This window comes from Rhinoderma darwinii, chromosome 1, assembly GCF_050947455.1.
Source record: "Rhinoderma darwinii isolate aRhiDar2 chromosome 1, aRhiDar2.hap1, whole genome shotgun sequence".
Taxonomy (NCBI): Eukaryota; Metazoa; Chordata; class Amphibia; order Anura; family Rhinodermatidae; genus Rhinoderma; species Rhinoderma darwinii.
Window position 1 is genome coordinate 448,433,981 of NC_134687.1, and position 14,395 is coordinate 448,448,375.

The 14,395-nt window shown below is 42.7% G+C and overlaps 2 protein-coding genes across 3 annotated transcripts in view; one reads left to right on the forward strand and one right to left on the reverse strand.

Annotated features, from left to right (window-relative positions):
* The window catches only part of RSPH14 (radial spoke head 14 homolog), a 241,319-nt gene extending 240,878 nt beyond the window's left edge, over nt 1-441 (reverse strand). Inside the window, exon 1 of one of the 2 annotated variants that reach the window (XM_075831748.1) lies at nt 361-441. The gene's annotated coding sequence lies outside the window, so the exon portion shown is untranslated. Of the gene's footprint in view, nt 1-120; nt 262-360 lie in introns of those variants that run through there. The other variant, XM_075831740.1, reaches the window with a different exon arrangement.
* RAB36 (RAB36, member RAS oncogene family) overlaps nt 333-14,395 on the forward strand; it is a 29,884-nt gene continuing 15,821 nt past the window's right edge. Inside the window, exons 1-4 of the mRNA XM_075831759.1 lie at nt 333-702; nt 2,866-2,957; nt 10,629-10,694; nt 11,479-11,580. Of these exons, the coding sequence (XP_075687874.1) occupies nt 643-702; nt 2,866-2,957; nt 10,629-10,694; nt 11,479-11,580 (320 nt within the window). The 5' untranslated portion in view covers nt 333-642. The remainder of the gene's footprint in view (nt 703-2,865; nt 2,958-10,628; nt 10,695-11,478; nt 11,581-14,395) is intronic.

Consider the following 14,395-nt stretch of genomic DNA (forward strand, 5'->3'; position numbering starts at 1 on the left):
TGTGGATGGAGCTGGCAGATGACATTACCCTCCCAGGTACAGGAATAAGACATCGTGACAAAGTCATGACTTTCTATATCACTAGGCTGCATTTTAAATGTAAAGGGTACGAGGGCTCACCCGTCAGCAGTCCCGGCTACAGCCCCGACCTCAGCACCTGCTTGCTGTCCTCAGCCTGATACACAGTTCAGCGTACCATGGTTACCAGGCAACCAGGCTATGTACGCGGCGTGCGTGTTCTAGAATATCGCATTACGTAGACGTAGAACATACCGCTTCGTGTACGTACGCAAGTTTTGCAAATAAAATGAGCAGTTATAGGCCGGCGTTTTGCGCATGTCTGAAGCTTTTACCACGCACCGTATCTCCTAGACGTGATACTGTATGCACAAACCATTGAGAGAGAGGCCGTAGCAGAAAGTTAGTGTGTAAGCCACGCCCAATAACCTAATACAGAGCCCCTCCTCCACGCGTTCTGTTAACATTAAGCCACGCCCATAGTTTGCCAGCCGTTGTCTTGGTAACGGTGCAGCTGCCCCTGGACACTGCCCTGGCAAATCCGGTACCTCTTCTTCTCCAGTGCCCCTACAGAACCACAACCCGCGCTGTCCTCAGAGCCAAGGCGAGAAGAGACCTGGCAGCATGCAGGACCAGCCGTTATCTCCCGTCTCCAGAGACAGGCTCATCTGTCAGATGCCCAAGGTGAGTGCCCTAGAGCTACACCAGTTACCAACAAGTGTCTGTCTCCTGCCCAGCTTCTATGTTTCCTACTGGTAGTTCCAATGTAACTCAGTCCCTTCTAGTTTTACTTCAATACATTTATATTGTACTGACTGTTTACTTTTCTGACCTTGTCCAAATACCGCATCCTGATTGTCTGTCTCAGGGAATTACAGGGGAGCTGGGGATTGGAACCAATACCCTAATATATTCTTATTCTTATTCTTATTATTCTTATTCTTATTATTACTATTATTAATAATCACTCCCTTTACTAGCAGTTGCAATCCAAGAGTAAGGGCTTGTCCACACGTAACAGAATTGCTGCAGAAACTTTCTGCAGCAATTCCGTTAAAACTAGCAGAAATTCCGCTGCGGAAAAACTGCACCATTTACGGCGTTTTTTTGCTGCAGAAAATGGTGTGGATTTGGCTGCGTTTTTCTCAGTGCTGGGAGATGGTGACATCTCCTCTGAAAAACGCAGCAATTACGTTACGTGTGGACAAGCCCTTACAGTAGCCTCCGTCACCATAGACTGTAACGTTAAATGGATACGTCATGAACTAGGATCATGCGAGTTGATAATGTGTCTGTTGAATGGATACCGTTATAATCTATGGTGTTAGAGGCTACTGTTAGGCATATCCCATATTCTATAATGGTATCCGTTTAACATATACGTCATGAAAAATTATTAAAAAGCCCATGATGTATACATTTAAGGGCCATTGATTTCAATGGTAATGCTTCCGTTGCTGTTGGTTTCCATTTGTTTCTGTTCCGTAAAGTTTTTTGTTTTTTTTTTTGCGGAAACAATAGCATAGTCAACTACACAATTGTTTCCGCAAAAAAAATTGAAACTTTATGGAACGGAAAGGTTGAACGGAACCGATGAGCGGAAGGCCGACGCTGATGTGAACACACCCAAACATGCCTGTGACAGATGTCATACAGTGGTGTACGTCACCCATAGGCTCCTATGTTAAAAGAAACGCCTGTACTCTGCAGCTAACACAAGCAGAGCGGTGGAGGAGGTTGATATTCTCCCTAGCTGTACACTGTTATTATGGGGTCACTACAGCAATCCAGGACATGTTCATAGGGAGCTCGGTACGTATCTTATACACACATAGACTGGCCAATCGATTTGATCGTGAGGGGTACCCATGTAAACAAAGCCTGCCTCCGAACAGCCCCCCCCCCAAAAATGATAAGCCAAATACTATTTAAAGGGACAATCCACTGAATTGTATCTCCTGATATGTCATAAAACACATCAGAAGGTGCCATCATATAATGCTTGGGTCCTTACTGGTTCCCAAAATAAAGATGTTAATGTTTCTGTAGAATGCCTTAGCAACTTTAAGGCTGCGTTCCCACAGGTCGTATACGCGCCGTGAAAATATGTAGCATATTCGACCCTGGAACCGGAGGGAATTCCGGCCAAAAAAAGAAACCACAAATTGTGGTGCAGAAAGCAGTGCTAAAAAAGCTTATACTTACCCTGGGCGTTGCCATAGCGACGTCATATCAGGAGGCCGTGCTACACTCAGAACAGATGAACAAGTCTCTGTGACAAAGGCTGGAGGCAAGTATTTACTTTTTTATTTATTTTAAACATAAAAAGTTATTTTTTCCTTTCTTATTTGCGATTTTTGCGGCAGAATCGCACAGTTTCCGCCGCAACATTTTCTATTTGTTGCAGGTTTTACCTCCCCGTTAGATTCAATGGGGAAAACCAGCAACAAAATAAAATCCGCATCGGAGGTCAGTTTATGAACGTTTTGGCTGCAGATTTTTTTCCTCACTTTGTGCATGAGATTTGTTCAAATCTACTCCACTTTGCTGCTCCTGTAAATACTGCAGAATTTCCGCACAAAATTCCATTGTGGAAATTCTGCAGCGTTTAGTCTCAGCGGGAACCTAGCCTAATGCTGTTCTGAAATTTGGCTTGTATTATGTGAACTGACTGCGTGGAGAGGCTGTTGTGGTACTGTTAGCAGATTGCAGCAGCTTCCCTGAGCATTACATTAACAGAATACAGGCTGCAACAAAAATATGCTGCATTCAGTGACTACAGTGCAGCAGAGGGCATGCAAGTTCTACCAAAAACTACGATTTTTGTAACTGTTATTTTGATTTCAGTGTTACACAGCAGAATCTTCCCTTCAGTATAAAACCCATTTTGATGCCCAAGTGAAGAGTGCCTGCCAGCAACGCCATGTCGGGAATATTGGGTATGTTTTTGTTTAATTCTGTTCTTGAAAAGTTGGTTTCACACTACCATTTGTTGTGTAACCTTTTGTGACATGTATTTTGTTAAAAACAAAAGAGATTATTTTCATTTCTGTGATATTCTGTGAAAAATTTATGTACCAATGTCATCAGTTGTCCAATTCATCCCCTATTTATCTATTACTGGTATAGCACCAACATATTCAACAGTGCTGTCCACAGACTCACATCAGTCCAGGAATGGGAATCACAATCTTATTTCTCTATCTCAGATGCACACACCTCGTTCCTATACACCTCTCTCCTTGTTCCTATCCTGCATCTTCATACTGCCAATCCCTTCGCTGGTTAAGGATCACCTAGGAAATACATGTAAGAACCCTGATAAGGACACACAAGGCTCTCCTCAACCTGTCCCCTCCATACATCTTTGCCCTAATCTCCCGATACGTAATATTTAGTCCTCACAAGACCTTCTTCTCTTATCTCTTCTTGTTTTCTCTTACCATCATCATCCCCAACATTTCTCCCTTGCATCCCTCATACTCTGGTATTCGTTTCAATGACTTTGACAAGTTGTGATGGCTAGACACCTGGATCAGAGCATCTCTAAAATGGCAGGTCTTGTGGGGTGTTATTTGTATGCAGTGGTTAGTAGTCCAATGAAGGACAACCGGTAAACCGGCGTTAGGGTAATGGGTTCATTGATGAGCATAGGAAGCGAAGGCTAGCCGGTCCTATCTCACAGAAGAGGTGCTGTAGCACAAATTGCTGAAAAAGTTACTGCCGGATATGATAGAAAGAAGTCAGGACACATAGTGAATCGCAGCTTTCTGGGTTTGGGGTATCGTATCTGCAGACTGGTCAAAGTGCCCATGCTGATCTCTGTCTAACGCCGAAAGTGCCTACAATGGGCATCTGAGCATTAGAACTGGACCATGGAGCAAACTGGTCTGATGAATCACGTTTTTTTTTTACATCATACGGACGGCCGGGTCATGTGCGTTGCTTACGTGGAAAAGAGATGGCACAAGTATGCACTATGGGAAGAAGGCAAGCTGGCAGAGGCAGTGTGATTCTCTGGGAAATGTTCTGCTGGGAAACCTTAGGTCCTATTATTCATGTGAATGTTACTTTGACTTGTACCGCCTACCTAAGTATTGTTGCAGACCCGGTACACCCCTTTATGGCAATGGTATACCTTAATAACAGTGGCCTCTTTCAGCAGGATAATACGTCCTGCCACACTGCAAAAATTGTTCAGGAATGGTTTGAGGAACATGACAAAGAGTTCAAGGTGTTGACTTGGCCCCCAAATTTCCCAGATCTTAACTTGATTGAGCATTTGTGGAATTTTTCTGGAAAAACAAATCTGATCTATAGTCGGCCCAACCTTGCAACTTTTAGGATTTGCTTGTAACGTCTTGGTGCCAGATACCACAGAACACCTTCAGAAGTCTTGTGGTGTCCATGCCTCAATAAGTCAGTGTCTGTTTTGATGGCTTGAGGGACCTACACAATATTAGCCAGGTGGTTTTAATGTTATGGCTGAATGGTGTATATTTACATGTTTTATCTCAGTGATTAAGAGCTTTAACGATTTAAAGTGACAGATATTGGTGATTTAAAGAGGCTCTGTCACCACATTATAAGTGCCTGCTACATAATGTGATTGGCGCTGTAATGTAGATAACAACAGTGGTTTTTATTCTGAGAAATGATCATTTTTAAGCAAGTTATGAGAAATTTTAGATTTATGCTAATTCGTTTCTTAATGCCCAACTGAGCATTTTTTTACTTTTGACCAAGTGGGCATTTTAAAGAGAAGTGTATGACACTGACCAATCAGTGACCAATCAGCGTCATACACTTCTCTCCATTCATGTCCATTTGTACTCAGCACAGCGTGATCTCGCTGTGCTGTCACATACACCCACATTAACTTTACTGAAGTGTCTTGAGAGTGAATAGACATCACCTCCAGCCAGGATGCGATGTCTATTCACACTCCCAACACTTCGGTAAAGTTTGTGTGGCACTTAATCACAGCACAGTGTGATCTTGCGAGATCACGCTGTGAATAACAGCACAACATGATCTCGCGAGATCACGCAGTGCTGTAAATTAAGCCCCACACAAACTTTACCGAAGTGTTGGGAGTGTGAATAGACATCGCGTCCTGGCTGGAGGTGATGTCTATTCACTCTCAAGACACTTCAGTAACGTGTGAGTAAGTAATGTGTGAGTAAGTGACAGCACAGCATGATCTACATTACAGCGCTGATCAGATAATGTAGGAGATAGGGCACTTATAATGTGGTGACACAGCCTCTTTAAGTTGTTTCTGGAAAGAGCACTTTTTATAGCTCCACACAGAAAATAAACTGGAGATGTGGATTATGGGATCCAGTTACGAGTGCTACCTCTACAGCTCCACCAGTGAGGTGCAGCATAAGTAGACCCATTCTTCCTTACATTTTTACTCATCCAAGCCTAGGAAGGGGGTAAAGATTTACAAAAGAATGAGAATGTTTCCCTTCTTCCCTTTACAGAGATCAATTACTATAATTCTTTAAAAAAAAAACAAGAATAGAGCATCTAAACCCTGGCATGAACCAGCCCTTGTGAATGCTTATCACAGATATCTTTGTTGGCAAATATAGCCTTTGAGCATACGTAAATAATGACTTTGCTATAGTAACAAATATAGTATGACAACCCCTTCCCCTCGCCTGACATAAGGAGTATATCCCTGTGTTACAGACTGTTATTTCACAAATAAAACAATCCACTCACTATACAATTGTGTAAACCACTGATATACTTCTATATATGGGGTATAGAAACCTTTCATGATGAAGACTTTAGGTATTGGTTATTGATTGAAAGTTTGTCTTTGAACACACAAAATCCTATTAAATGCTTCATAAACGAATACTACACAGTGTAAGCACGTATAGTTCTCATACTTAATAATAAGCAGTAAGCTTTAGAAAGAGGTAGAGAGTGCTTGCATTTGTGTTGTTGGTCACAGCTGTAAGGATTTAGGTGACTCCAGTCATTTCTATGTAAGCAATACAGTCCATACAGCTGTGAGGACAGAAAAAAAAAATCTTCCCCGTAAGTCATGTCCAAAGCAGCGGTCCATGATTGGCGACCCTGATCATGTGACATGATATCACCATAGAGTTTACAGTGACAAGCAGCTGGACTTGAAAGGGTCATGTTATTGAATGGGGGAGGGAAGTAAATCAGTACAAGTACATTCTAAAGATCCACACTTTAATAATGCGGCCACACTGCAGCATTTTTTCCAAAATTTGTCAGGATCCCAGAAAACATTTGGATGTTTATAGGTTAGAGTGAAAATCAGCTATTCATAGGGGAAGGGTATTCACACTGGGCGGCCCAAGCCATAAGTCAAACGAAAATAAAGCCATGTTCAGATCTGTCAAGAGGAAGCATGTTGGTTGAAATTTTCCAGGTAGCAGCAGATGTTTTTTACACATTGAATAAGAAGTTGATGACAATATATTACACAGCGGATTATAGGTAGACAATTACTTCACTTTAGGGGTTTGTCCACACACAACAGAATTGCTGCAGAAATTCCGCTGAAAGTAGCAGACTTTCCACTGCAGCAAAAACGCACCATTTCCTGCGGTTTTTACTTCAGAAAATGGTGCGTATTTTGCTGCATTTTTCTCTGAAAAACGCAGCAATTCAGTCTTACTTTCCGCAGGAATTGACATGGTCCGAAAAATACGCACCGCAGGTCAATTTCTGGTCGGAATTTTTATTCAGCGTGTGGGTGGGATTTGTAAAATGTCATCCACTATGCTGCTACTGTATTCTGCTGCGTTTTTTCCGTCCGCCATTCCGGATGGAAAAAACGCAGCAATTCCACAGCGTGTGGACAATCCCTAGAAAAGCAGTTGAAGGCATAACCACTTTTCCCCTGTGAATTTCCTTCAGGCTCTGCCTCTTTATTTGTTTTTCTCCCTGCTTCTTTAGGGCACGGCTATGATCAGTGATTTCGGCTTACCTACATTTTTTAATGGTATCTGTGGTTGTCTGAAATCCAACCTCGTATTTCTAATCATGTGTCAAGGCTCAAGGCCCTTTTACAGGGGCCGGTGATCGAGCAAGTGAGCGGTCATACGAGTGGTCGTTCCTGATAATCGGCTGGTGTAAACATGGCAGCAATCAGCCAACAAACAAGCTTGTTCAGCGGCTGATATGAACTTTTATGCTACCATAAAAATGATTGTTCGTCTGAACACAGGATTTACTACTCACAAAATGCCAACTTTATAGGGATGTTCTATTGTATTAACGATTGTTCGTCCCCATATAACCATGATCATTGCTCCGTGTAAATGGAGCAAATGAGCGCCGATCAACATGTCAATATTAGCACTTGTTGCGGGGCAGGGACCTGCCAATGTAAATGCCCTCAGACTGCTGCTTTCATTCTGCCTCTGTCCCTCCCCAATTCCTTACTCTGCAGCTCTGCTCGTTCAGACTAGCTCCTTTGTATAATGACAAGCCCACCACAAACTCATCAGGAAGTCAGTACATGGAAAGCTGATTTATGCTATATTCACACCACAGTTAAAAACATATTTTTTTAACGGCAATCACATAGCCGTTTTCAGAACGCTGAAGTTCTATGGGTGTATTCACACGGCCGTTTTTTTACGCCCCATGAATACTGGCCATCAAAAAATAGAACATGTTCTATTTTTGGCCAATTCCACGGTCAATCGGCCCCGATAGAAGTCAATGGATCTGTTTTTAATGGTCGTTTTTCAGAAACCAATCTTTGTGACAGCCGCTAAAAACAGATCCTGGCCCTCACAATGGGACTCCCAGGCACAGCGCTACTTTAAAGAGGCTCTGTCACCAGATTCTCTAACCCCTATCTCCTATTGCATGTCGGCGCTGCAATGTAGATAACAGTAAAGTTTTGTTTTTTTTTAAACGTTCGTTTTTGGCCAAGTTATGAGCTATTTTATATATATGCAAATGAGCTTTGAAATGGACAACTGGGCGTTTTTATTTAGTTATGTCCAACTGGGCGTGTATTGTGTTTTTAACTGGGCGTCTTTATGTGTATGATGCTGACCAATCAGTGACCAGTCAGCATCATACACTCATCTCCATTGATTTAGAAGCAGCACAGCGTTCTTACTAGAACGATGTGCAGCCAGATACACAAGTGTCCTGATAATGAATACACATGAAATCCAGCCTGGACGTCATGTGTACTCAGAATCCTGACACTTCTGAATATTTTCTGTGAGATTGCAGCAAGAGAAACGAAATCTCGCGAGATTACGGAGCTAAACGAGATTTCGTTTCTCTTGCGAGTCAGAAGTGTCAGGATTCTCAATACACATGACGTCCAGGCTGGATGGTCATGTGTATTCATTATCAGGACACTAGATTAACGTTAATCAAGTGTCCTGATAATGAATACACATGACCATCCAGCCTGGACGTCATATGTATTCAGAATCCTGACACTTCTGACTCTTTTCTCTGAGATTTCCAGCAAGAGATTACGAGTGGCTTGCTGGAAATCTCAGAGAAAAGATTCAGAAGTGTCAGGATTCTGAGTACACATGACGTCCAGGCTGGATTTCATGTGTATTCATTATCAGGACACTTGTGTACCTGGCTGCACATCGTTCTAGTAAGAACGCTGTGCTGCTTGTAAATGAATGGAGATGAGTGTATGATGCTGACTGGTCACTGATTGGTCAGCATCATACACATAAACAAGCCCAGTTAAAAACACAATACACGCCCAGTTGGACATAACGAAATAAAAATGCCCAGTTGTCCATTTCAAACCTCATTTGCATATATATATATAAAATAGCTCATAACTTGGCCAAAAATGAAAGTTTAAAAAAAACAAAACGTTACTGTTATCTACATTGCAGTGCCGATCACATGCAATAGGAGATAGGGGTTTGAGAATCTGGTGACAGAGCCTCTTTAAGAGCAAAAGCCCGGGAAAACCCCTGACTTCACTGTCCATATATGGACAGTAAAATCAGGGCTTTCAACTATGGAGTACCAGGCTGGAGCATCGCAAGTGCTCTGGCCGGGGACTCCTGTCTTGGGAAAGCCCTCGACAGCACTGTCATCAGCAACGCTATGACCGGGGATTCCGCTCCTAGAGGGACCCCCTGACGTCACTGTCCATATATAGGGGCTTTGAGATGCCAGAGCGTGGGCAAAACACTGGCTGGGGAGTCCACTCCTTAAGGGAGCCCCTGACGTCACTGTCTATATATGGACAGTGTCGTAGGGGCTCCTCCAGGAGAGGAATCCCCAGCCTGAGTGTTGACAACAATCTGGCCGGGTTTTACGCTCCTGGAGGAGCCCCTGACGTCACTGTCCATATATGAACTGTGACGTCACGGGCTCCTCTGGGAGCGGAATTCCCAGCAGGGCAGGGGTATGTGTGACGCTATCAACAGGGGGGTGGCACTATCTACATTGGTACTGTGGCATGTGGGCACTATCTACAGGGGACAGGGGCGCTATCTACATGGGAACTGTGTGTGGCATTACCTACATGGACTGTTATGGCAGGAAGAAGGGGAAGGGGATAAGTGAGCCCTAATCTACCCACCGCCCTGTCCCTGCCTACTTGCAACGACCCGCCCTAGGCGACGGGGTACAACTGGCGGTCCCTACGCTGACTAAGTGCAAAGGAATACAAACAGGGAACAAGCAAGGGAAGGGGCAGTAGCCCACGGAACACCGTGAGGAAACCAGAGTGGTCCACGAGCCAGTCAGAATCAGGATGTCACGAAGTATACGAACGCAGAGCAAGGAGCAGGAAGCAAGCCGGGGTCAGAGCGAAGCAGGATAAGCGGAAGCTGTAGCAAGGCTGAAGCAAGGCAGTAGCAGGCTGGAGCAAGGCTGTAGCGGGGCCAGGAAACCAGGAAGAATCACAAGCAATGAGGAAGAGAAAACGGCAGGTATAAATGGACAGGGGGCGGAGCTAACTCCGACTGACCAGGCCGCGATAGGCTCTCCCACTCCTGAGACTGCCACCCTGATTGGTGGGAGCCGGAGTCAGTCTAAGAGGTCCGGCCTCAGGTGTCGATTGATTAATCCTGGAAGTATCCACAGACGTAGTGCCTGGCAGATCCTTTACATGGACACAGGCACTTTATATGTGGGCACAATCTACTGTGGGCACTGTGGCTCTATGTGGTCACAGTGGCACTATCTTCATGGGCAGTGTGGTGTTTTCAGGGGGTTGGGCCTAAAAAAAAACTGATGAATGAAATTCATCTGTTTTTTTAAAGGCCGTGAAAAACGGATGGCAAACAAATGACAAACGGACGTTATAAACTGTTAAGACAGCCTGGAAATGGATGAAATTTCAGAGACACACTGATGCAAAACAGCCATGAAAAACTAACAGTTTATCCGTTTTTAACGGAAGTTTTTGTTTTTTCCACCGTTGTGTGACTATAGCCTAATACTACAGCAAGGGTAGATTATCAGGTATTTGCCACCCATTACCATATCAAGGCCAATGAGCCTCAATAGTGAGGGCGATCCCGCAATAATAATTATGCAACCCTTTGAGTAGATGGCTGCATCATTTTTCTAACATTTAATTTTTTTATGATATTATACAGGTTGAAGATGTCAAAGGTTGTGATGGTGGGAGATCTTTATGTGGGAAAAACCAGTTTGATCAACAGGTACATTTTAAAATGGACGAAAATAAGCCGTGTGAACATTCCCTTATTGTTATTAGGATATACAACCTCCATGTTTTATGTGACATCCCTTCACTTGAGTATGTCGCTGGTGAAGCTATCTAATGCAATGAACACTATGATTTTCTATCTGAAAAAGCGAGCACCCGCTCAACATAAGCATATTCAATGGGGCATATTCAAAATGCACAAGAATTCTGGTTAAAATAGAGCTCGCTCAAGATAGAGGCAGTTTTGGGCCACTTTGTTGTAGAAATCAGTGAGGATATCACCGCATGGACCCTCATTGATTTATATTCTTGCATGTAAAAAGGTGCCCATTAATTTTATTGTTATCGTCCCAACATATGTGATATGTCCACTTTCCAAATGGTCAAATTTGGCTATTTTCCTATTGCAACGTTTGTTATGTTCATAGTACCTTATGTTAACAATCATTTCTCATGCTTTGGATCATTAAATCATAAAATAATATTGCAAATCCATTTTAATGCATAATCATATTTTAGTAACCTGACGCTTATTATCTTAGCGGAAACAAATTAAAAAACAATTACATTTATATGCTGTACATTAATCATTAAAAGTAATAAAATAGACTCCATCTGTGCTTACATACAGTATCTTAGAAGTCAATGAAATACATCTTATTGGTTGAAGGGAAGGGTAATAACCAAGGTTATTAGAAAACAAAAAAGGTCATTATATCTAAATAAGGAGCAGATAAGAAAAAAGCTGTAACTGAAATATTCCTTTTTTGCTACAGATTTTGCAAGAATGTATTTGATCGGGATTATAAAGCAACCATCGGTGTTGATTTTGAGATTGAGCGGTTTGAAATCTTGGGCATACCCTTTAATCTGCAGATGTAAGTGAACCGCAACATACATCTACCAACGTCTTCCATGTCCAGGACACATATCTATTTACCTGTTATGTATTGTATATGCCATAAAATATCTGGTAGTACGGCACGCCGCATGCATTATTGTACTATGCTATACCAAATAACAATCTCATCAGCATTAGTATATTATTTGCATAACACTGGCACCAAGTATTACTGGAGACATTTTTGTACATATCAGGGTATGTTCACATGGCTTATTTTCAAACGGCTAAAAATACGGAGGCTGAACGCCTCCAAACATCCGCCCATTGATTTCAATCGCAAAAACGGCGGTTCGTTCCGATGGGTCGGTTTTTTACGCGCCCATTTGAAAAAATGGCCCGTAAAAAAAAACGCCTTGTAAAAAGAAGTGCATGTCACTTCTTGAGGCATTTTTGGAGCCGTTTTTCATTTGGGTCAATAGAAAAACAGCTCCAAAAACGTCTGTAAAAACACATAAAAAAACGCTTCATGCATAAAAAACGGCTAAAAATCAGAGGCAGTTTACCCTTGAAAACAGCTCCGTATTTTACAGCCGTTTTTCATTTGCCGTATGAACATACCCTAAGGCTGGGTTCACACACCCTATTTACGGACGTAATTCGTGCGTTTTAACCTCGAATTACGTCCGCAAATATGACTCCAATGCGCCGGCAAACATCTGCCCATTCATTTGAATGGGTTTTACGATGTACTGTGCCGACGGTCATTTTTTTTACGTTTTTTACATTTTTTTTTGCCTGTCACTTCTTGGGACGTAATTGGAGCCGTTTTCCATTGACTCCATAGAAAAACAGCTCCAATTATGTCCGTAATGGACGCTGCGAAAAACGCCTGCACTTCTCCTGAAAACAGCTCCGTAATTTCAGGCGTATCGGACGTGTACGTGTGAACATACCCTTAGAGTCATAGTCCACATTTTAACACCATACCAGGGCTCTGTTTTCCCATGCAGAGCTCCCAATCAACTGCTCTGTTATTAAAGGGGTTGTACAGGATAAGAAAACATGGCAGCATTCTTCCCAAAAAAGCACCACACCTGTCCATGGGTTGTGTCTAGTATTGTAGCTTATCTTCATTGAAATTAATGGGGCCGCAAAACCTGTGGACAGGTGTGGCACTGTTTTTGGAAGAAAGTAGCCATGTTTTTCTAAGGGTATGTTCACACGCTTAGCAAAAAATGTCTGAAAATACGGAGCTGTTTTCAAGGGAAAACAGCTGATTTTCAGACGTTTTTTAAGCCACTCGCGTTATTCGCCAGTTTTTGGAGCTGTTTTATATAGAGTCTATGAAAAACGGCTCCAAAAACGTCTCAAGAAGTGACATACACTTTTCAAAACGGCCACGTAAAAAAACGACCCGTCAGAACAGAACGCCGTTTCCCATTGAAATCAATGGGCAGATGTTTGGAGGCGTTCTGCTACCGATTATTCGGCCGCTTTTTGGCCGTTTACGGCCCGAAAAATGGCCGAAAATAAGCTGTATGAACATACCCTAATACTGTACAACCCCTTAATAACATGGCCAATTTTAGATTTTTTGTTTTTTCCTCCCCGCCTTCCAAAAGCCATAACTTTTTTATTTTTTCCGTTGACAGCTGTATGAGGGCTTGTTTTTTGCAGGACAAGTTGTAGTTTTTCATTGCACCATTTAATGTACCACATAATGTACTGGGAAACTTGCAAAAAAATATTTGTATGTGAATAGGGCAAAAAACTGATTGTTTTACGGTGTTCATTGTGTGGTAAAAACTGTGGTAAACTGTTCACTTTATTCTACGGGTTGGTACGATTACGATGATCCAGGGAGCCTGTAGCTTGTACTGAGCATGTGTGAGATTTCAGCATGTTGTCGGGGAGGACGGACACTTATTTTTTACTTATAGGAGCTTGTCAGCTCTAGATGGACGGAGATTGAGGTTACATCAGGCAAATGCTTAGTCTCCAAAAAATGTTAATTTTAATAGCAGGCAGGAAAACTTTGAGAAAGGATTATACAACCATTCTTACAAAGTAAGTACATTAGTCTCATCAGGTCTAAGAGATCTATTTATTAATGTATGCAGTTTGTATTGTGAAATCTGCTGACAGATCCTATTTAAGGGATCCCTCCACTTTTTTTTATTTCCCCCTTCCATTTGTACATTGGTGTTTCAGTGGGGTGCTGCGTGCAGAAATATTTACCGATCCCTGCATCATGTCATTTTCGGGCACAGGGCCGCCCACATGATCACATTCTACAAATGGAGGGGGAAATAAAAAAAAAAAAGAGTGGAGTGCTTTTTAGGCTGGGTTCACATGACCTATTTTCAGACGTAAACGAGGCGTATTATGCCTCGTTTTACGTCTGAAAATAGGGCTACAATACGTCGGCAAACATCTGCCCATTCATTTGAATGGGTTTGCCGACGTACTGTGCCGACGACCTGTCATTTACGCGTCGTCGTTTGACAGCTGTCAAACGACGACGCGTAAAATGACTGCCTCGGCAAAGAAGAACGGCTCAATGAAGAACGGCTCAAATTACGTTGCAAAGAAGTGTCCTGCACTTCTTTGCCAAGGCAGTCATTTTACGCGTTGTCGTTTGACAGCTGTCAAACGACGACGCGTAAATGACAGGTCGTCTGCACAGTACGTCTGCAAACCAATTCAAATGAATAGGCAGATGTTTGCCGACGTACTGTGCAGACGACCTGTCATTTACGCGTCGTCGTTTGACAGCTGTCAAATGACGCGTAAAATGACTGCCTCGGCAAAGAAGTGCAGGACACTTCTTTGCAACGTAATTTGAGCCG